This window comes from Balaenoptera acutorostrata, chromosome 11 (genome assembly GCF_949987535.1).
Source record: "Balaenoptera acutorostrata chromosome 11, mBalAcu1.1, whole genome shotgun sequence".
Taxonomy (NCBI): Eukaryota; Metazoa; Chordata; class Mammalia; order Artiodactyla; family Balaenopteridae; genus Balaenoptera; species Balaenoptera acutorostrata.
The window spans coordinates 91915280-91939474 of record NC_080074.1 but is presented as its reverse complement, the minus strand read 5'-3'; the positions used below and the strand labels follow the sequence as shown (position 1 = coordinate 91939474).

The following is a 24195-nucleotide window of genomic DNA, read 5'->3' as shown; positions in this document are numbered from 1 at the left end:
AATTATGGCAACCCAATGATGTAGAACAAGCAAGAATTTTTCCTGGTTTCCCTCCCAATCTCTGCCTTTGATCACTTGCTTATTTTCCAGATTAAGAAACTGAGATCCAAAAATGTAAGGTGACTTCCTAGCAACTTGACTCGAGGGTAGTACATTTACTACATTGAGTCTACTGAGTCATGGTCCTGGGTGCTCTCTGTTGACCAACAGGGGAATTTTTAATGTTTCATTCCACTGTCCAATGGACAGACCAGATAGGGCGAGAGGAGAAGGATCTGATAGACATATCTACTGGGAGAAAAATGTGGTGGTTCCTTTGGGTACATACATACACTAGTAATTGCAGCAAATTGTAGGAGAGAAATACATCTTTTGTAAATCAGCATGGTGTTTGGAGTCAATACAATCATCAAAAATAACTGGTTTAGAGCCTTCAAATGACAATTCTACTAGATGCTGTTAAGGGCACAGACTTGGTGCAGGGCCTTCCTGGGTTTGAATTCTAGCTTGGCATTTTACTGGCTACATTCCTCAGGTATGTTACTTAACTCCAGTAGGACTCATGTTTCTTCATCTATTAAATGAAGGTAACAACATCTGCCTTGTAGGACTGATAAATGACCTAATAGTGAATACTTTGCATGAGCATTATGCTAAGTGCTTTATGTGTATTAACTGATATACATTTCATAATAACCCTATTAGATAATTAATATAAAAACTTAGCACAGTACCTGTCACATAGTAGAATCCAATTAATTTATTATACTAGATCCTTGTTAACCTATAAGAGCACTGTCCATACAGTATCCCCGAATCACTTGGTTATTTAAATTTAAGTTAATTAACATTGAATAAAATTTAAAATTCAGCTTCTAAGTCTCACTAGCCACATTTCAAGTGCTCAATAGCCACATCTGGCTCATGGTACCATATTGGACAGCACAGATATAAAACATTTCCATCATAGCAGAAAAGTTCTATTGGGTAGTGCTAAATAAATGTTGACCTTGTTGCAGTGAAGATTTGATTTTGATCCTTGTTTCATTTTTCAAACAACATACACACCTTACTTCTTTCCTCTCTGTCTTGAAAAATATGGATTTCTAAATATACTATATACATGTAGTCCTTCATTTAGAAAGACACTTTGGTCACTTCACATATAAACTGGATATATAAGGTCCTGCGCATCTCCAGAGTCTTCAAATTGGCTTTCCAGTAACAGCCAGTGATTCATATTGGTAGAATTTCATTCTGTCTCCCAATTCCATTAGGTCATATTGCAATTATGAGATGGTTTATAGTTCATAATCTGCATTCATACCAAGGGTAAAACCCTACAAAGACTGAGTCCATGACCTTGACTCCATTTCATAATAAATATCCAGGTAGTTATCAACTCTAATATCCTTTTGGGCTCTAGCAGGGTCTAACTCATGAATCCATGAGCTCTTGAGTACTTAATATGTGCCAGAAGCTGTGGAGGATACATTAACATATGAGACCCAGTCAGTCTTAAAATTTTTAATTTAATAAGGAAGGTAAAATTCATGTACACAGGCAAATGAGGTATCCAGCATTTCTAAATGTCTAAAATGCTATAAATAACTGCATACTAGGAGTAAGTACCATATTCTAACAACAACTTCAACCAGTGACAGACGTTCCAAAAATAAACTCGAAGCAGAAAAGCACAAATATCGTTTCATACTCTTTCTCAGGTGACAGTAAAATTATGCTGAATGACAAGTAAGGATGTTAAAATAATGTGAAAAGACAGCTTTTTGGGGAAAAAAATGATTCTAAAAGCTATTGGTGGGCTTTTTTCTTTTGTTTAATAAATGTTTCTACCTACCTAAAAAGAAAACTTTTAGCATGTGAGTCATAATATATTAAATAGTCATTAAAGAGTTTGTATGATGTTATTTCATTTAAAAGAGGTAGATATATGGTATTTTAATCAAGTATTGAAATAATTTCTCATGAAGTAATATTAAAATCAGATGTTGAAGGCTTCTGGTATATAGTGTTTGCAAAAAATTTCCCTATGTTTTAATTATTCAAGCATGACTTTTAGGCTAATGAAGAAATTTTGGCAGTGAAGCGTACTAATTCAGATTAATCTTATAATCTTAGATTTAAACTTTTACAGAAATTGAAACAGAGCTAAGCAGCAATGTGGACCAATTAGACCAGTGAATAAAGATATGTAAAACAGCAGTGAGTTATTATCTCTCTTTCTGGTTATTTACCTCTTGATTCTCTTCTCTTCACATTTTTTTCCTATGGGATTCTGTAGATAACCAAAGCATCAGTAAAGGTTTCAAGACCACACCTTCTCTGGTAGAGCTTCTTATAAAATAAAAGCCAAATTTAAATTTACAAAAAATTATTTTCTACCTATGTGGGAAATCTATATTTCCCTCAATTCTCTCTCAAACTAACTCTTTTTGTGTTAACTTACTTAAAAAGAAGTTAATCTACTGTGCCATAACCTAGTTACAACTTGAGAAATACTTGATATGGGTCATAAATTCTACCTTCCACGAATGGTCACTAACAAAGGATTATGAGCCACAAGTGTTTGGTGAGTCTGCTATGGAGTTAATTGTTCATCCTTGGTTGAGAGCAACATGTTTCCACATATTCACAGTCCTTTTTGTTTACTCCTGGGAAAAGCTGGGGAAAATAATCCATGAAATTCCCATCTTGCATAAAAGCAAAACATCTGTAGAGACCGAAGAATGTTGCTAGCTGAATTCACTAACTTAAAAGCCTGTATTTCATCAGCTCTTCTCTTATTAAAAAATCAATAGCAATTATTATGGAAGTCTCCCAAAGAACATAGGCACCATTCACCCAGTTTAATGTTTATCACACCCATTTTTATATCAGATATTTCCAAGCACAAATCTTTCTAACTTCTCTACGTGGTGGCAAAGAGTGTCTGCTTCCCTAAGCATAACTATCAAAATAGATTTGGATTTAGTAGGGGAAGAGCAAAAGTAAAAAAAAAAAATTAATATTCCTATCCTTTAAAAAAGAACTTATCTGTTTATTATCTGTACTAGCCACGCTTTTTCTTTCTTACTGCCCCAATTAAAGTTGTAACCCATGTAATCTAAGCCAGGGAGGCACTTGAACCACATCTCTGTGGGTCAGTGAACAGACCTGACTAAGTGGACCCAGGTATGAGGCCATCCATACTCTGATGTGCAGAGTCACATCACTCAAAGCCTCCTCTCTAAGGAATGAAGCACATCAACAAGGGCAAAGTTAGCACTTGTTACCTTTAATCAGCCACATGAAAGGGAGAGAACTTGGGTTTGAAGCCATATGCACTTGGCACCTGGTGTGTATGTGTGTGTGTGTGTGTGTGTGTGTGTGTAGGAAGGGATAAGTATAGGGTCTACTTCCCAAGGAAATGTTTGACAGAGCCCTAAATGAGCAGGTGTGAATTCAGAATATCCAGAGAAACTAGAAAGCAATTCATATCTAGGGAAGAAGCTTGTTCGTAGTAAATGGACAGTCATAGTGTGATAACGGGGGAAACTGCCACAATAAATACACACATGTCTCTAGAACTCTAAGTACAGAACTGATAAGATAAAACCTAATCTAGACTCTAGTTGCTGTTGGCAATGTATCTCCCTATGGTTGATTTTAAGTTTATTAGTTGGGGTTGAACTTGCTATCTATAGGTTTTAAATGCCTGACAGATATATTTTCATTCATTCACTCATGCATTCATTATTTCACAGACATTCATTAAGTTCTAACTACTTACAAAGCACCACGTTAACAATATAGACAATTCAACATGGAATAAAAACCTAATTTATGTTCTCAAAGAACTTAAAATCTAACGTGACAAACATACACACATGACAAAACGTAGTTAAAGCTAGACAGAAATAAATACTATGAAAGACATGTAACCAAAATAGGATTACTGTACAAAGAAAGCAAGTTATAAAATCTTATCAAGAAGATCTGTGGTGCTTTCAAGGAGGAAGACGTATTTGAGATGAGCCTTCAAAAAGAATTTCAATAGACAAGGAAGGAGAGGAAAGGGATCCTGGCTGAAAGAAAAGTATAAGTGTCTGTGGAGGCTTAAAGAGCATGGGCATGACATGTGTGGGAAATGGGGGGAATCAAGTGCACCCAGTCTGTGGCACAGATGGAGACCTATGTAGACAGTGAGGTTGAAGTGATAGATCGCAGGTAGATTAAGAAAGGCATTTAGAACAGAGTGAACATTTTGGACTTTTATATATAGTCACCTGAGAACCTAGAAGTTTCTTTGTTTTTGATGAAGGGAGTACCATCATCTAGCTTGAATTTTAGACAGATAACTCAGAAATTATGTAATTAGAGAGATAGCAATTGAAGAACTAGAAAAGCGCTATTCAAGCTATCTAAGCAAATGAAGATGAGGAGCTGAACTAGGACAATAATTGCAGTGGAAAAGGGAATGAATACATGAGACTGTTGAGATGGTTTTTATAGAATTAAGTGATTGACATTGGGAATCAAAAAAAGAATCAAAGAAGATATGAATTTCTTGTTATTTGGACAATGATGGCAGTGAAATATGAAACAGGAAAAAGGAGGAAGAGTTTATGGGAGAAGAAAATTTGCTCAAATTTAGATATCATGAATCTGATATCATCCATTGGAAAGACATCCATGAGGAAAGACAGCTGACAACTTCCCAGGACTACCTAATCCATTCCCATGGTTTCAATTACTATCTGCGTGCTAATGACTCCCAAATCTATATTCATGCTTTAGACCCCACCCAACCCTCCAAATATATCCAATCACCCAGTTTTCTCAATTCTACTTCCTACGTATATTTAAAATGTAATAACTTTTCTTCATTCCTAAACAGTCTACTAGTCCAGCCTCTTATTTGGCCGCACTTTCATCTATTTTTCACATATAACCATGATGATCTTTCTCGAACACAATTCATTCTTTTAATGCTCATCTTAAAACATTAAAAGAACTTTCCTTGCCATTGGGACAAAGTACAAAACCTTTCTGATTGCTAAAACATCCTGCAGTACTTGCCTTTTCAGCCCCATCTCTTGTCGCTCACCCACAGGATACCCAATGTTCCAGAAAGCTATCCTGGATCTCTTCTGCGAACAAATGGAAGGTATCTTGCTCTCCTCTGTCCACCTATATATTCTATCCCCTCAGTGTGGGTGGGAAGAGTAGGAAAAGAAAACAGTTTCAAACCCATTTTTCTCACTTGAACTTCATCAAGTCAATCACAACTTCACCCATCCTCCATAGCTGTATTCTCAGTTTATCTATTATTTTTAGGATCAACAACATTGTTCTTAACTTCCCACTGCTGTAAAAGTGCCTCTGTTCCCAGAATAGGGAATAATTTATTTTAGTCATGAGATACACTGATGATATTCTTTTTTTTCTCAGGGTTCAAATTTATCTCAGAAAGGTCTATTTTTTTTTCTAAGATGTTTGCCTATAACTAAAGAGAATATTATCCCTTCAATCTATACTGTAATTTAAGCGAAGTATTTTTCAAAGTTTGGCAGAAAAGATACCTGAGCCTTTGTACAATTTAATCTTTAATTGTTTCATTGTTTTAATAACTTTTAGTAAATTCAATCACCACTTAACTAGGGAAAATTGTGTTCTTGTAGTATGAGTCATAGAGTCATGAAAGAACATAAGATTAAAAAGCAAAGGAGGATGAGATTAACCAAGATGGCGGAGTAGAAGGACGTGCTCTCACTCCCTCTTGCGAGAGCACCAGAATCACAACTGGCTGCTGGACAATCATTGACAGGAAGACCCTGGACTTCACCAAGGAGGACACCCCACGTCCAAGGACAGAGGAGAAGCCGCAGTGAGACGGTAGGAGGGGCGCAATCAGAGTAAAATCAAATCCCATAACTGCTGGGTGGGTGACTCACAGACTGGCGAACACTTATACCACAGAAGTCCACCCACTGGAGTGAAGGTTCTGAGCCCCACCTCAGGCTTCCCAACCTGGGGGTCCGGCAAAGGGAGGAGGAATTCCTAGAGAATCAGACTTTGAAGTCTAGTGGGAATTGATTGCAGGACTGTGACAGGACTGGGGGAAACAGAGACCCCACTCTTGGAGGGCACACACAAAGTAATGTGTGCATCGGGACCCAGGGGAAGGAGCAGTGACCCTGGGGGAGACTGAACCAGACGTACCTGCTGGTGTTGGGGGGTCTCCTGCAGAGGCGAGTGGTGGCTCTGTTTCACCGTGGGGATAAGGACACTGGCAGCAGAGGTCCTGGGAAGTTCTCCTTGGCGTGAGCCCTCCCAGAGTCTGCCATTAACCCCACCAAAAAGCACGGGTAGGCTCCAGTGTTGGGTTGCCTCAGGCAAAACAACCAACAGGGAGGGAACCCAGCCCCACCCATCAACAGTCAAGTGGATTAAGGTTTTACTGGGCTCTGATCGCCACAGCAACAGGGAGGGAACCCAGCCCCACCCATCAACAGTCAAGTGGATTAAGGTTTTACTGAGCTCTGACCGCCACAGCAACAGTCAGCTCTACCCACCACCAGAGCCTCCCATCAAGCCTCTTAGATAGCCTCAACCACCAGAGGGCAGACAACAGAAGCAAGAAAAACTACAATCCTGCAGCCTGTGGACCAAAAACCACAGTTACAGAAAGACAGAGAAGATGAAAAGGCAGAGGGCTATGTACCAGATGAAGGAACAAGAAAAAACCCCAGAAAAACAACTAAATGAAGTGGAGATAGGCAACCTTCCAGAAAAAGAATTCAGAATAATGATAGTGAAGATGATCCAGGACCTCGGAATAAGAATGGAGGCAAAGATTGAGAAGATGCAAGAAATGATTAACAAAGACCTAGAAGAATTAAAGAACAAACAAACAGAGATGACCAATACAATAACTGAAATGAAAACTACACTAGAAGGAATCAATAGCAGAATAACTGAGGCAGAAGAACGGATAAGTGACCTGGAAGACAGAATGGTGGAATTCACTGCTGCGGAACAGACTAAAGAAAAAAGAATAAAAAGAAATGAAGACAGCCTAAGAGACCTCTGGGACAACATTAAACGCAACAACATTCGCATTATAGGGGTCCCAGAAGGAGAAGAGAGAGAGAAAGGACCAGAGAAAATATTTGAAGAGATTATAATCGAAAACTTCCCTAACATGGGAAAGGAAATAGCCACCCAAGTCCAGGAAGCGCAGAGAGTCCCATACAGAATAAACCCAAGGAGAAACACGCCGAGACACATAGTAATCAAAGTGGCAAAAATTAAAGACAAAGAAAAATTATTGAAAGCAGCAAGGGAAAAACGACAAATAACATACAAGGGAACCCCCATAAGGTTAACAGCTGATTTCTCAGCAGAATCTCTGCAAGCCAGAAGGGAGTGGCATGAAATACTTAAAGTGATGAAAGGGAAGAACCTACAACCAAGATTACTCTATCCAGCAAGGATCTCATTTAGATTTGATGGAGAAATCAAAAGCTTTACAGACAAGCAAAAGCTAAGAGAATTCAGCACCACCAAACCAGCTCTACAACAAATGCTAAAGGAACTTCTCTAAGTGGGAAACACAAGAGAAGAAAAGGACCTACAAAAACAAACCCAAAACAATTAAGAAAATGGTCATAGGAACATACATATCGATAATTACCTTAAACGTGAATGGATTAAATGCCCCAACCAAAAGACATAGACTGGCTGAATGGATACAAAAACAAGACCCATATATATGCTGTCTACAAGAGACCCACTTCAGACCTAGGGACACATACAGACTGAAAGTGAGGGGATGGAAAAAGATATTCCATGCAAATGGAAATCAAAAGAAAGCTGGAGTAGCTATACTCATATCAGATAAAATAGACTTTAAAATAAAGAATGTTACAAGAGACAAGGAAGGACACTACATAATGATCCAGGGATCAATCCAAGAAGAAGATATAACAATTATAAATATATATGCACCCAACATAGGAGCACCTCAATACATAAGGCAACTGCTAACAGCTATAAAAGAGGAAATCGACAGTAACACAATAATAGTGGGGGACTTTAACACCTCACTTACACCAATGGACAGATCATCCAAAATGAAAATAAATAAGGAAACAGAAGCTTTAAATGACACAATAGACCAGATAGATTTAATTGATATATATAGGACATTCCATCCAAGAACGGCAGATTACACGTTCTTCTCAAGTGCACACGGAACATTCTCCAGGATAGATCACATCTTGGGTCACAAATCAAGCCTCAGTAAATTTAAGAAAATTGAAATCATATCAAGCATCTTTTCTGACCACAACGCTATGAGATTAGAAATGAATTACAGGGAAAAAAACGTAAAAAAGACAAACACATGGAGGCTAAACAATACGTTACTAAATAACCAAGAGATCACTGAAGGAATCAAACAGGAAATAAAAAAATACCTAGAGACAAATGACAATGAAAACACGACGACCCAAAACCTATGGGATGCAGCAAAAGCGGTTCTAAGAGGGAAGTTTATAGCTATACAAGCCTACCTAAAGAAACAAGAAAAATCTCAAGTAAACAATCTAACTTTACACCTAAAGAAACTAGAGAAAGAAGAACAAACAAAACCCAAAGTTAGCAGAAGGAAAGAAATCATAAAGATCAGAGCAGAAATAAATGAAATAGAAACAAAGAAAACAATAGCAAAGATCAATAAAACTAAAAGTTGGTTCTTTGAGAAGATAAACAAAATTGATAAGCCATTAGCCAGACTCATCAAGAAAAAGAGGGAGAGGACTCAAATCAATAAAATCAGAAATGAAAAAGGAGAAGTTACAACAGACACCGCAGAAATACAAAACATCCTAAGAGACTACTACAAGCAACTTTATGCCAATAAAATGGACAACCTGGAAGAAATGGACAAATTCTTAGAAAGGTATAACCTTCCAAGACTGAATCAGGAAGAAACAGAAAATATGAACAGACCAATCACAAGTAATGAAATTGAAACTGTGATTAAAACTCTTCCAACAAACAAAAGTCCAGGACCAGATGGCTTCACAGGTGAATTCTATCAAACATTTAGAGAAGAGCTAACACCCATCCTTCTCAAACTCTTCCAAAAAATTGCAGAGGAAGGAACTCTCCCAAACTCATTCTATGAGGCCACAATCACCCTGATACCAAAACCAGACAAAGACACTACAAAAAAAGAAAATTACAGACCAATATCACTGATGAATATAGATGCAAAAATCCTCAACAAAATACTAGCAAACAGAATCCAACAACACATTAAAAGGATCATACACCACGATCAAGTGGGATTTATCCCAGGGATGCAAGGATTCTTCAATATACGCAAATCAATCAATGTGATACACCATATTAACAAATTGAAGAATAAAAACCATATGATCATCTCAATAGATGCAGAAAAAGCTTTTGACAAAATTCAACACCCATTTATGATAAAAACTCTCCAGAAAGTGGGCATAGAGGGAACCTACCTCAACATAATAAAGGCCATATATGACAAACCCACAGCAAACATCATTCTCAATGGTGAAAAACTGAAAGCATTTCCTCTAAGATCAGGAACGAGACAAGGATGTCCACTCTCACCACTATTATTCAACATAGTTCTGGAAGTCCTAGCCACGGCAATCAGAGAAGAAAAAGAAATAAAAGGAATACAAATTGGAAAAGAAGAAGTAAAACTGTCACTGTTTGCGGATGACATGATACTATACATAGAGAATCCTAAAACTGCCACCAGAAAACTGCTAGAGCTAATTAATGAATATGGTAAAGTTGCAGGTTACAAAATTAATGCACAGAAATCTCTTGCATTCCTATACACTAATGATGAAAAATCTGAAAGAGAAATTATGGAAACACTCCCATTTACCATTGCAACAAAAAGAATAAAATACCTAGGAATAAACCTACCTAGGGAGACAAAAGACCTGTATGCAGAAAACTATAAGACACTGATGAAAGAAATTAAAGATGATACCAACAGATGGAGAGATATACCATGTTCTTGGATTGGAAGAATCAACATTGTGAAAATGAGTATACTACCCAAAGCAATCTACAGATTCAATGCAATCCCTATCAAATTACCAAAGGCATTTTTTACGGAGCTAGAACAAATCATCTTAAAATTTGTATGGAGACACAAAAGACCCCGAATAGCCAAAGCAGTCTTGAGGCAAAAAAATGGAGCTGGAGGAATCAGACTCCCTGACTTCAGACTATACTACAAAGCTACAGTAATCAAGACAATATGGTACTGGCACAAAAACAGAAACATAGATCAATGGAACAAGATAGAAAGCCCAGAGATTAACCCACGCACCTATGGTCAACTAATCTATGACAAAGGAGGCAAAGATATACAATGGAGAAAAGACAGTCTCTTCAATAAGTGGTGCTGGGAAAACTGGACAGCCACATGTAAAAGAATGAAATTAGAATACTCCCTAACACCATACACAAAAATAAACTCAAAATGGATTAGAGACCTAAATATAAGACTGGACACTATAAAACTCTTAGAGGAAAACATAGGAAGAACACTCTTTGACATAAATCACAGCAAGATCTTTTTCGATCCACCTCCTAGAGTAATGGAAATAAAAACAAAAATAAACAAGTGGGACCTAATGAAACTTCAAAGCTTTTGCACAGCAAAGGAAACCATAAACAAGACGAAAAGACAACCCTCAGAATGGGAGAAAATATTTGCAAATGAATCAACGGACAAAGGATTAATCTCCAAAATATATAAACAGCTCATTCAGCTCAATATCAAAGAAACAAACACCCCAATCCAAAAATGGGCAGAAGACCTAAATAGACATTTCTCCAAAGAAGACATACAGACGGCCACGAAGCACATGAAAAGATGCTCAACATCACTAATTATTAGAGAAATGCAAATCAAAACTACAATGAGGTATCACCTCACTCCTGTTAGAATGGGCATCATCAGAAAATCTACAAACAACAAATGCTGGAGAGGGTGTGGAGAAAAGGGAACCCTCTTGCACTGTTGGTGGGAATGTAAATTGATAGAGCCACTATGGAGAACAATATGGAGGTTCCTTAAAAAACTAAAAATAGAATTACCATATGACCCAGCAATCCCACTACTGGGCATATACCCAGAGAAAACCGTAATTCAAAAAGACACGTGCACCCGAATGTTCATTGCAGCACTATTTACAATAGCCAGGTCATGGAAGCAACCTAAATGCCCATCAACAGACGAATGGATAAAGAAGTTGTGGTACATATATATGATGGAATATTATTCAGCCATAAAAAGGAACGAAATTGAGTCATTTGTTGAGAAGTGGATGGATCTAGAGACTGTCATACAGAGTGAAGTAAGTCAGAAAGAGAAAAACAAATATCGTATGTTAATGCATGTATGTGGAACGTAGAAAAATGGTACAGATGAGCCAGTTTGCAGGGCAGAAGTTGAGACACAGATGTAGAGAATGGACATATGGACACCAAGGGGGGAAAACTGCGATGAGGTGGGGATGGTGATGTGCTGAATTGGGCGATTGGGATTGACATGTATACACTGATGTGTATAAAACTGATGCCTAATAAGAACCTGCAGTATAAAAAAACAAACAAAACAACTAATACTAAACTTTCATTGGGTTATTTGTATGGAAATATTTAATATAAATGTTTCAGACATTACATGAAATTTCTAAAAATCTTATATTTGTATTTGTATGGAAATATGTATGGAAATATGTTAATATAAATGTTTCAGACAGTACATGAAATTTCTAAAAATCTTATATTTGTATTTGTATGGAAATATGTATGGAAATATGTTAATATAAATGTTTCAGACATTACATGAAATTTCTAAAAATCTTATATTTGTATTTGTATGGAAATATGTATGGAAATATGTTAATATAAATGTTTCAGACATTACATGAAATTTCTAAAAATCTTATATTTGTATTTGTATGGAAATATGTATGGAAATATGTTAATATAAATGTTTCAGACATTACATGAAATTTCTAAAAATCTTATATTTGTATTTGTATGGAAATATGTATGGAAATATGTTAATATAAATGTTTCAGACAGTACATGAAATTTCTAAAAATCTTATATTTGTATTTGTATGGAAATATGTATGGAAATATGTTAATATAAATGTTTCAGACATTACATGAAATTTCTAAAAATCTTATATTTGTATTTGTATGGAAATATGTATGGAAATATGTTAATATAAATGTTTCAGACATTACATGAAATTTCTAAAAATCTTGTATTTGTATGGAAATATGTATGGAAATATGTTAATATAAATGTTTCAGACATTACATGAAATTTCTAAAAATCTTATATTTGTATTTGTATGGAAATATGTATGGAAATATGTTAATATAAATGTTTCAGACATTACAGGAAACGTCTAAAAATCTTATATGTTCTGGTATAATGTTATAAGTAATAATCCTAGTTATTACTTTAAAATGTATATCTCAGAAATAACTAATTTTCTTGTCAACTGCATTATTATGAACTTTCATCAAATCTTTAACCATGGTCATTTTTAAGTCTTTTGTCATTTACAGACAGTTCTGGGTGTACTCTGATGATTTTGCAAATATGTTCCTATAAAAGAGTTTCATCTTCAAGAAATTCATGGAAAAGACTCTGACAAGTACAGGTTTCTGGTAACTGACTGTACTGCTGAACTGAATGAATAAGCATTTTCAGAACTCTAATGAAAAACTGATGAACTCATAAAACTGCTAACAAAAGATCAAGATGAAAAAAAAGAAATTAATTACATGGGACTGAGTGAACTGATGAGGATGAGTATAATTTTTGTGACTTTCTGTCTGAATTAAAAAAAAAAAATCCCACAAGGACTCAGAGGAAAAGAATATACAAATCAATTTTCACTGCAAAGTAAAGGAGCTGTTACAGTGGAGGATTACTGGACTGAATGTCAATATTATGACATAGTATAAGTGTGTTTCATGTTTGGTAAAAAAAAATAAAAAAATAAAAAGCAAAGGAATGGAGCCTAAGATTAAGAACCAGAAAGATGAGTTTTATTCTCTGTCCTTACACACCATTTGACCTGGACATTTCACTTACAGGTTTTAGGGCATTAAGTTTTTCTTCTTGAAAATAGGTATTGTGATATAATTTTTGTGTTATAATTTATATGTATCTCTATACTCTATGGAGTATTATATAGAGTATCTCTATACTCTATACTTTATTCTTAGTCATTAGCATTTGATTCTCCCAGAACATGTTGGATATTTTTTTTTTTGGATATTTTTATATCCACTTTAAAAATGAGAAAATAGAGGTTCAAACAGGTTAAGAGACTTTTTCAAGATCATTTAGATTTTAAATGATGTGTCCAGAAATTCTGACATTAGAGCTCTTATTATTTCTATTCTCCCATGCTGAATATGTCTCTTCAACAAGAAGACAAGATGGAGATTTGATTTACATTTATTCTGAGGTTTTTTTTTCTGTTTTATTTATCTTGTTTTGTTTGTGTGTTTGCTTGTGTTGCTAAGATGCTACCTGCAGGATTGCCTGAGCTAAGTGGAATCCAAGACCTGAAATATGTGTATAATAATCTTCGTCCACAAGACACAGACCTGGAAGCGACAAGTCATTTTACCAAGTAAGATTAGCAGTGAATGTGTGAGTATGCATGAATACAGACACATGTTTCACATTTGAGATGATTTTAGGGTGAACAGTCATTGGTATGAAGCTGTCATTTCTACAACAAGTTTGTGTCTTTTTCCCAAGGGATAGAAAAGGAGCAATGTGAATGTCTAGCAGAAGGCCTGAGTCAGTGTTTCTGTAGCAAGCTATTGTTTGCTAACCAGCCTCCTCATATAATACATTACTCAATAAGAGGTCATTGAAAAGAGCAAGAGCTGACATAAATAAATTGGTTGTCCTACTTGAACTATGTCCAGAAAAACAATTTGGATAAAAGAGATTTATGATGAGATATGGACTCACTAATTTCATCTCTAAGATGATACAAATATTGGAATATTTGGTGACTATCTTCTATTTTTAATATAGTTTTTATTAAGCAAGTCTGGGGCAACACTAGTGTACATCAAGTTCAGAGTCTGGGCACAACACAGTGATGATTGGTTAGACTCAAAATTATTGTCAGAAGGGTGGTGCATTTTATAATATAAGATTCTTTTGAACTTCAGTTTTTGAATGTATAGCAAAATTGCAAGCAAATTTTAGGTGCTCAATAAATGTTAGCTGTAATTATTATCCTAGTAAATATTTTAAATAGAGAAATACAGTGTTCTTTCCTATAATTTCTTGATATTGAAACTTATTTGAGTCTAATTTTTAATTTTTCTAATATTTTCAACTGGAAATTTGGAAACACAAATTATAGTTTTTAATAGATATATGCGCTGCCCTTTTGAAGAAAACAGTACTTATAGTTCCCACACAGGTATTACTTTTCTCTCCTTTTTCCAGAATGTATAGTGCAGAATCTATCTCCATTCCAAGGGAGTCAGGGGAGTTCATGGGGATGCATGTCCTAAACACTTGGAGAATTTCACTTTTGCAAGGAATCTCTGTTTCATGAACTTGAATGTATAGGCTGCTCTTGTGGTTGAGTAGAAGCAATATGACAGAATCACAGAATATTAGAGCAGGAAGAGCCCTTATAGTTAATTTATTCTGACAATAAATATGCAAACTAGAAAACCGAGATCCAAAGAATTAAGAGGCTTGCCCACGATTAAAAGAAGTAGCAAGAAATAGAGCTAGGACTAGGGCCCAAAGCTAAGACTTTGATCGCATGCTCTAGGGTTTTTTCAACATTTACCGTTGGAAAGTATATATGATTAAGGAACTCCAGGCAGAGCCCCTGCCAAAAATATTCTTTCCTGCTATCTGGTTTGTTTCTGAAATTCTACCATTAGAAATTCTTTCGGTGAGTCTGGTAGGTTTTTTGAGTCTTGAAAATGCCCTTTAATAGTAAAGTTACCTCTGAAAGAAGCTTTTGTTTATATCCACTTAGAAAACTACAAATATTAGTTGACAACTGTCTGTGGCCAAAGACACTAGCTTGAAGACTGGCAGAGCTGTTTCAGATCCTTGGTTCCAAGGATGAGGGACTCGCAAGTTGCCTCAACTAATGGAGACAAGGGACTTGTATGAGAAATCCCAAGGAAGGGCTGACAGCCTGCCTCAGGAAAAGCAGAAGGACATCTGTCACAGAGCCTGGAAGGTCCTTCGGAGTTCAAGAGAGCTCTGGGGATCTCATGAGTAGGAATCAGCCTTTCAGTCTAGCTGCCATCCCTTGTCCCATTAACTATACCCGAGGTGGATGGGTTAACATGGTACCAAAAATAGTCCCCTCAGGCTATCCCATCAGGGTCTGACCGGGATGCCTTTCTTTAAAGTGGGCGGCAGTAAGGCAGGCACAATTATTGACATGTCATTGAGACAGGGTGGGGAGATAGGGGAGGAGCATAGAGAGGGCCAGGAAAGGTGGAGGTTAAAAACGTGATTGGGCTGCAACCTGTGTTTGATATGTCATTGCTTGGACAAAGCAATCATAGTGCTGCAGTTCACAAATTATCCCTCCTACAATTTAAAACAAAGGAGAAAACTATATATTGGACGAAAAAAGCTCTTTCAGGCCATGGCCACAGGAAAAAGGTAAATAGGCTTTATTTGTCTGCCGGAGTCCCATCCCTCCACATCCTCCAACTTCATCTGACACACTCAGATCTGTAAGGGGCAGAGTCTTAGAGATGGGTGAGCTTGCCTCTGTTGACTCATGCTTCCCTTCCTGTTTAAGAGGATGTGAACTAATACAGCAAATAGAGCTGAAGCCAGTATCTTCCTAGCAGTGAGCTAGACCTCATTATCCTGCCTGCATATCTCTGCCAGGCTAATTTTCTCACTTACAGATGTTATGTAGTATGTTCTGTTAATTAAACGTCTTTCTACAACTTTATGGTAAATAACTTGTTCTCCATGGCAGACTTAAAAGGCATCTAGTCATCTAAATTAGGGCACGTCATTTCTCTTCAATAATTGTCTTTGACTTGCCATTTCTTACCTCTTACTTTTGAGAACCTTATAAATTTGATTGTCTTTATCAAGGTTCATCCACACCACCTCTATTATTCCCAGATGAATTCTTGTCAGGATAGATCACGTTGTCAATATACATTCATTCCTGCTTTGTCTGTTTAACTCACATGCATAGCCTCATCAAAAACGCTCCCTAAGAATCATAAAATTACTAGAATAGAGGGGGGGTCTGATCTAGGTCTGATTCAGTCCTACCCATCCCTTGAGACTCTGGACCTCATCCACAAAATCTTCTCAGATTATTCTAGTACCAACTACTCTTTTCTTCTTTAATTCTACAGAACATGAATTATTTCATGATATGCTTCATTTATTACTGAATTACATACTGTCTAGTATATCACCTAAGTAAATATGCTTGTTGGTTATATCAGTATGTCCCAAGTAAAGCAGGGGACATATTCCCTCTTCCCCACTTCCAAAAGTCCAAAAGTATCTGAATGTGAAACAAGTTCTAGTCCCTTAAAATATATTAAAAAGTTTAATTTAACAGAAAATACAATTTAAACATGAAACATTAAGTGTATAGAAGTCATATAACAATGGCTAACATTTAATACAGTGCTTCTTATATTTCAAGCCTTACTCTAAGTACTTTTCATACAGTAACTTATTTAATCATCATAACAAGTCTATGAGGTAGTATCACTTTTATCTACATTTTTAGATTAGGAAATTGAGACCCCAGAGAAATAAAATGATTTGCCAGAGGATACAGCCTGCAGGAGACAAAGCCACAATTCGAATCCAGGAGTCATGCTCCAGAGTGTGGGGTCTTAAATTCTACCCTGTGTGCTCAAATCCACCCCTCCCATATGCAGGCTTCCGGGTATGTGCTGCTTCATAATTCAGACCACAGTTTTCTCAAGTTTCCTCAGAGCCCATGTTGGCTGCAGTTTCACCAAGGTGACCCTATAACCTTCTTTGGGCACTAATCCTCCTTCCTGAATATCCCGAGCCTTGGTGGACAGAGTCCCTTCCCAGAACTATTATCTCTGTGCTACCACCAAGTGTCCCCTGGGTGTTTGGTTCAGGATCTGCTATAACGACTGCCCTGGGAGCCCCCATGGGATAATTTGACTAATGATGCCAAGGCTGTCACCTTCTTTCTTTTTTCTGTTTTGGCCCATTACCAGGTGCCTTGAACCTCTCTATATTGTTTTCCACTTTTCTTCTCAGAGAAATCTCCCATGAGACTCACCCTACCATTAATTTCCAAGAGCCTGTCTCAGTATCTTTTATCCTAAAATCTCAATTATGTACCTTTATTTTTTAGATATGATTTAATATGTTTTAAGATTTCCTTTTCAGCTCTTCTCTAAGTTCCTTGACCAGCATATATAGATCAAATGTTGAGGATCTTTTCTATCACACATTCCATCCAGCACTTTGAAGAACCTATTATTCAGGTTCAAGAAGCCTCAGTTGAATGTGACTGTGATTCTTTACCATTTAAAAAAGTTACTTAAACTCTCTGTTATTTAGATATTTAAAATTCTAAAGAAAATTATACAATATTTCTTTTGTTAATTCTTAAACATTATGTATAGAGTGAATTTATAAAAGTAGGCTGGTGAATTAAAAATAATAAGGGAACCTTAAAAATTATGTGCACTTGTTTACTTTTCTGTGTAAATAATACTGTTATCTTAAGCTATGTTCTCTGACATTATATGGATATCAAAACTTAAGGAAAAACTTGAAGTGTAAATGTCAGTGCACATAATTTACCAAAAAAGAAATCAAGTTCATTAATGGATCCAACATTGGTCTTGGTGCTTCAATGAGTGTCATTAACTCGGATATACTTTTGAGAGGCCCCGTATATTTAAATACCTTGTTCTCTTTGTTCTGAAAAGCTGAAAGTGTTTTATGCCACTTTTTATTTGGATACTACTAAGATACAGATAAAAATGAGACAAAAATCCACCCACTCCCACCACCTCCACTAAGCTCACAGATCTGGGTCATGAATAAGGACTAAGCCATCTGAGACACAGCATGTGTGGATACCTTAAGTGCCCTAGTCCTGACCACAGTATTAGCATTAAGAGGCTGACCCTCTTGACCCTGTTTGAGACTTGAAAGAAAGAAATGGCTTTTCCTGCCTCTCTGAGAGAGTCCTCTATTTATGAACAATACAGGATCTTACTTCACTCTTGGGTATTCACATTCTGGGTTAAGAGCTGATCATAAGAGTTTCAGAGGATGCTGTACTCTGGGTGGCATTAAAAAATTATATTACAATGAATGGCATTTAGAGAAAAATGAAAATAAAACTGGTTTACTGGACACAAAGGTTTTTCACATCATTGCCAACTCCTCTCTCTGCTTCCCTTACTTTTTTAGTCCCCTTGCAGCTGAGTTCTGTTTAATAGAGTCAAGAAAGTATCATGACTCAGTCCCTGCAAATTGATATTCTCATGTAATATCTCTGCCGAGCCCACTGCTAGGCAACAAAGGCAACCATCCATTAAAATGCCGTCCAAATGGGTTGTTTCAGAATTTTCAATCACTCTCACACCTCGGGTTAGCTGTCTTTAGAAACAGATAACCTATTTCACAGACCAGACTCGGACCATTAAGCATAAATTTCCTGGCCTACATCTCCCCTCCCACATGCAGATTATGCTTTTTACTTTACCCATTTCCTCCTCCAGAAATGTGAGAAGAAATTTTCCATGTATTCCCCTATATTCCATTTGGCCTGCCAGGCAGATTCTTTGGTTTAGTAAGTATAAGATCCCCTGCTCTTCAGCTAAAGAGAAGAGCAGCTTGAAGACAGCTTGAAGCAAAACAAAACTCCAGACTTCAGAATAACAAATTATTTGCATTAGTGAGGTATTTTGATAGCAAGAACTAGATTCTATCTGGTTTCCTTGGGGAACAGGGTATACGTGGACTCAAACTGTAACGTAACAAACTCCAGAAACCAATATGGCCGACCAGTTTCTAAAGGAAATGAAGACCTTCTTCTCTGCTTATCTCTACCTAGCATATTCTACTTCTTTTTCCCACTGGCCAGTATTCTCTGATATAAATTCCAGAGAGAGACAGTCTAATTGACTTAACTAGTTGCCTTTGACCCTACTGGACAGGGTCCTTCATGCCAAGCCATCATTGATTCTGTTGCCCATCCTTATCCTTAACATGGGCCACCCCATCACAAAGAACAGCCTGGAGCTTCTTCTCTGAACTTTGAGCTTTAGAAAGAACAGTCTTAATTATGAGGGGCCATTGGGAAGAGCAGACACAATGACTGTCCCAACAAGTACAACTGTGAAGCTGCTGAAAATGTTGATAGCATCCAGAGAGAGTGCTTCTGGACTTCACTTCACAAACACAGGAGTCAGAGTCTCTGAGCCACCTAGGGTGTGCAGACACAATGCCAGAAATTCCCAGTTTTCCCTGTATTCCTTCCTGTTTATTTCTCACGGCTATAGGGTGAGACAAGACTCTTTATGCTCAAATGTCTCAAAACATAATTCAATGGCTTTCTATCTGGTTTCTCTTCAGAATTGAGAAACGGAGTACAGGACAGGAATGCAGATCCCTGGGTTCTTTTATCATTAAAGTTTCTTGATTTTTTTTTAGTACTTTGCAAATTGTCATCTCATGGATTGTTGTAATTCCATAAATGTGGGTCAAAGTTTTTCTTTGCCTTAGCTTAACCGTGGATACCTACAGAAATAAATACTCGTAAGAAAAAACAAACAAACAAAAAAACAGAACCTAGAGGAACTAACAATCATGACGTCCAACTTTCCTTAAATGAAGAAAGCAGATTCAAAGGGAAATGCAAGTTAAAATAAGTGGCATTTCTCCTTTCGTTGTGATAGTTTCCCATTTTTAAAAATTTCATTATAAGCACTAATCTGAACTAAATTGACTTTTTAAACTACGTTTTTTAAACTGCAGATATGACAGCTTTTACAATACATCAGTAAAATAAGGTAGCTTTTGGAGGTGAGGTGAGGATAGAAGCCTGGAATGTCATTTCACTGGCATAGTACTTATACATAGTAAGACCAGCCCATCAATATTTCCCTAGTTTCTTTATTCCATTTGCTCTGATTTGGCTAAATTTTGTAAGGAGCCTCCATAAGAAAGTGTAGGAATTACTTATAGTATTCAAAGCCATGGAGCCTGGAATTCTTGTTTGTATGCAATTAGGGGCCTGTGATGACATTTGCATAAGACTTGCTGACCTTGTAGATGAATTATGAAGACTTGAAACTTCAACTTGGAAAACAGCAAAATCTTTCATTTTTTAAGCCAAGTTCTAAACTATGAAGCAGGAGAAAAAGTGAAAAGAAAAGAGAAAAAGATAAGAAACTCTAAAGTTGCCTCTTGTTTTAATCCCTAACATCTCTTTCAAAAGGATTTGAAAGAGGATTTCAAAAGAGTTTACCACAAGTCAGTTTTCACAGAACCATAAATCTGTACATGTGTTTTCCTTTGTATCTCTCTATCTGTAGTTTACTACCTTTTGGGCTCATATATATATTCATTTTTTTACTTATTTGGTAGTAAGCTTTCTGAAATAATATTTGCATAATATTATTCTATTTCCAATAACTTTTTATATGTTACTTCCTTTGATTCTATCGATAATCCCAGGGAATGGCATGGTCTAGTCATCAACTATGTTTCCTGGATGAAATGATTGAAAGCTAATTGAATTTCTTGGATCACGGGCAGAACTGATGAGTTCAAAAGAGAACAAAATTGATTTCTTGCATAATGGGTGCTCTTCCCAGGACCCTAAACAAAATCATATGGAAAAAAAAATCCTACATACAAAACTGATAATCTCAGATAATATAGATGTTCTTTAACTGTAGTGTCTTTGGATTAGTTGAAAGAATAGAGTAAAAAAAATCTAAATGCTTAAAGTTGTGTTTCCCAAATTAGGGTACCATGCCATCAAAGCTACAAGGATTAACATGAGATACCCTTTTTCAGTATCTGTTTTATTTAAAAGATTAGAACATGAAGCTTAAATTTTTGTCTTCACACAAATGTACATACATGTTACGTAAATATGCAACCAAAATCATCAGGTGCTCTCTTTTCCATGTCAGACAACCTTGAATTTTTTTCAGTAAAAGTGCATAGAGAGGAACTTTTAAAAAAATTGTGTACTAAGACTGCATCAGCAATGATTATTCATTGAATTCATTTAAAATGTTAATTTTTTGGTTAAAAAATATTTTGAGTAATTCTGAATACTTATTGGTCCAATATAAATTTGTAACAAAATAGGAATTATCTTGATAGCATATTTTATTGGTTTAGCTATGAGAAAGTACTGGTCAGATATATTATAGATTACAAATTCAACACTGAACCATTATTTTTCTTCATGGAATAAAAGAAATTATGACAAAGTTGTATTAATTCATTGTTCCCTCTGAATAGTTAAGAATGACTCTCAGAGCTAGACAGTAACTCCAATACAAAAAAGAAAAGGAAAAGTAATGTCTTCTTTACATGTGCCAAAATCACTCACTGCAGCAAAAATGAAGTTTGAGAGTTAGATGAAGAAATTTGTTCATGGGGAGTGTGAGTCACTTGAAACTCTTCCATTTATATATGATAAAATTACAGTGTCAATGGTAAAATAAGAACATTCTCATGCAAATTCCTTCACAGAAAAAGTCACTTGAGAAATATTTCCCTGTGACTCTTAAAGAAACTGACCAGTGAAATAGGTCAGTGTTCTATCAAACCGCAAAATGATATCAACGACTTCAGCAATAGAAATATGCTCTTGTTGAAATTCCTGTCAAGGGTTGCCCGAGAACCTTCTCTTGATCGCCACTCCACACATTTAGCATCTCTCTTCAATGGTTACTCTGATGTAGCTCATGAAGCAGTTGGAAACGTTTGCCAATTATGCTCTAATAAAGGTGTTTTAAAAAAAAACGAAAAGAAACGTTTGCCATTTGTAGTCACATATTAATATAAATGTGAGTTCAAAAAATATAATATTTAACCTAAGGAAACAAATCTGCCTATAGGCTAAACCTGATGTGAAAGATTAGACCTCTTGGATTTAACCCAGTTTTCTGAGACTGATAAACTCCATTGCCCATTCACACACACATAGCTAGGAAACCTATTAGTAGCAGTTGTTTCTGATGATAAGCAATTTAAAATATTTGTATCCTATAAAAAGGCACATCTGTTCTGAAGTAGGATACAATTTGTACACATGTTTAAGATGGGACCTATGGCTTAAGAAATTTTATCTTAATGTATGCCCCTTTGGACTGTGTTCCCTAGATGCAAGAAATACTGTTAATTTTTTTTTTTTTCTGTCTAAGGGTTATTCCTATGTAAAAATTAAAGGATCGTTGTTTTAGTGACTTTGTTCCACCTGGGAATTCCATACTCATTTATTGGCTTATTTTTCACTTAAAGACAAAGTTGGAAGACTGTTCATTATAAATAATCCACAATGAGAGCAAAGACTTTCTAAATGTGTTAGAATTTTTCCTTGCTACTTTCTAAATGATGTCACCTTTGGTATGCATTTAACCTCTCGAGGTCTTTTTCTTATCTGTTGCCAAAATAATTTTACTGCTCACCTCTAAGGATGAAAAGATTAACATAAGGCATTTAGTGCAGTGCCTGCCAAAGGATATATACTCCCTGAGGGCAGAAATCTGATTTCTCTCCTTCACCTCTATGTCCCAGTACAAAGAACAGTGCCTAGCAGGAAGTTAGAAGTGTTTATCAAGACTGCCTGGAGGATTTCCTTAGGAAATTTGAGAACTGAATCCTTCTACATGCTGCTTTGGATTTATAACATAAGGATACTCCAAAGCATAATCCAGCTGAAGCTGCCATTAAAATAGATAAATCAGAGAGCTGCCTCTTGGATAAATCAGATCCTCGTAGAGGCCTGAAACTTACTGCTTTCAGGTCCCCAGTCCTAAATTGGGTCATATTTAACAACATTATTTTATCTGACCTGTTAAATCTGCCACTTGAGAAACTGGAGATGCATTTAGATGAAAGTCTGCATTAAAACTCTAAGTTTATCGTAAAAGTTCATCCTTCATCTCCAGTTTTCTTGCATCTTAACTGCTGGGCAATGTAAGAATAAGGCCTAGACATAGTTGAGATTATGTGAGTGTGAGTACATCAGAACTTAAGATTTATGGTTCATAAGCCTACCTTCATGAAAAGTGAGTACATGCTATCATCCTAGAGCTTTCCACCTCAACACATAAAATATGCTCAGTAACTATTTGTCGAATGAGTGAGAGAATGGTAGGGTCTCTGTAAATCATGATTAGTATTATACTCTTACTGCTATTATTACCTTCATGTCTTTGAACTACTGATAAAGAAAGAAATGAATGTTTTATACTGCACTATGTACCCATAAATTCATAAAGTCAAAGGACATCTTTAAAAATAATGAACACTGTGGAAATGAATAATGATCAGGGTCATATTTTAACCCTTCGTAGCAAATTTTGTCCAATATTGATGTATAATAATGGAAAATGTTGGATTTTTTTTAGGTCTAATACCAGAACAAGATAAATGGGCTTGAAGTTTTATAAAAATGAGGGGGAAATTATTAAACATCATTGAACTACATTTTTAACTTTGAGGGCATGGTTGATTTGTTGTAAAGAAGGCATTGCTTGGTAACTTTGATAGATGCCAACCAAGAAAAGCGGTGTTTGATTACATTCAACATCTGTTCCTCATGGAAATATTTTAGTAAGCTCAGAATAGAAGGAAACTTAGATAAACATACTTTTTTAAGTGAAAAATTATAAGCATTCCCATTAATGTCAGGGAAAATATAATAATGCCTCTATCTTGTTAGTAAAGCTCTATATTTAAGCTTTGTTATATTGTTATTTTCCACTTGAATAAGAAAACAAATAAAACAATTCCATATAATTTTTTTAAATTTTGAAATAAGAATTTAGTACAGTAAGTGGTTACAAGATAAAC

General features: G+C 36.0%; 1 protein-coding gene across 1 annotated transcript in view; it reads left to right on the top strand.

The window, feature by feature from the left end:
• The window catches only part of PIK3C2G (phosphatidylinositol-4-phosphate 3-kinase catalytic subunit type 2 gamma), a 361656-nt gene that overhangs the window by 236992 nt on the left and 100469 nt on the right, over positions 1-24195 (top strand). The window contains exon 25 of the mRNA XM_007194812.2: positions 13629-13738. Within this exon, the coding sequence (XP_007194874.2) occupies positions 13629-13738 (110 nt within the window). The remainder of the gene's footprint in view (positions 1-13628; positions 13739-24195) is intronic.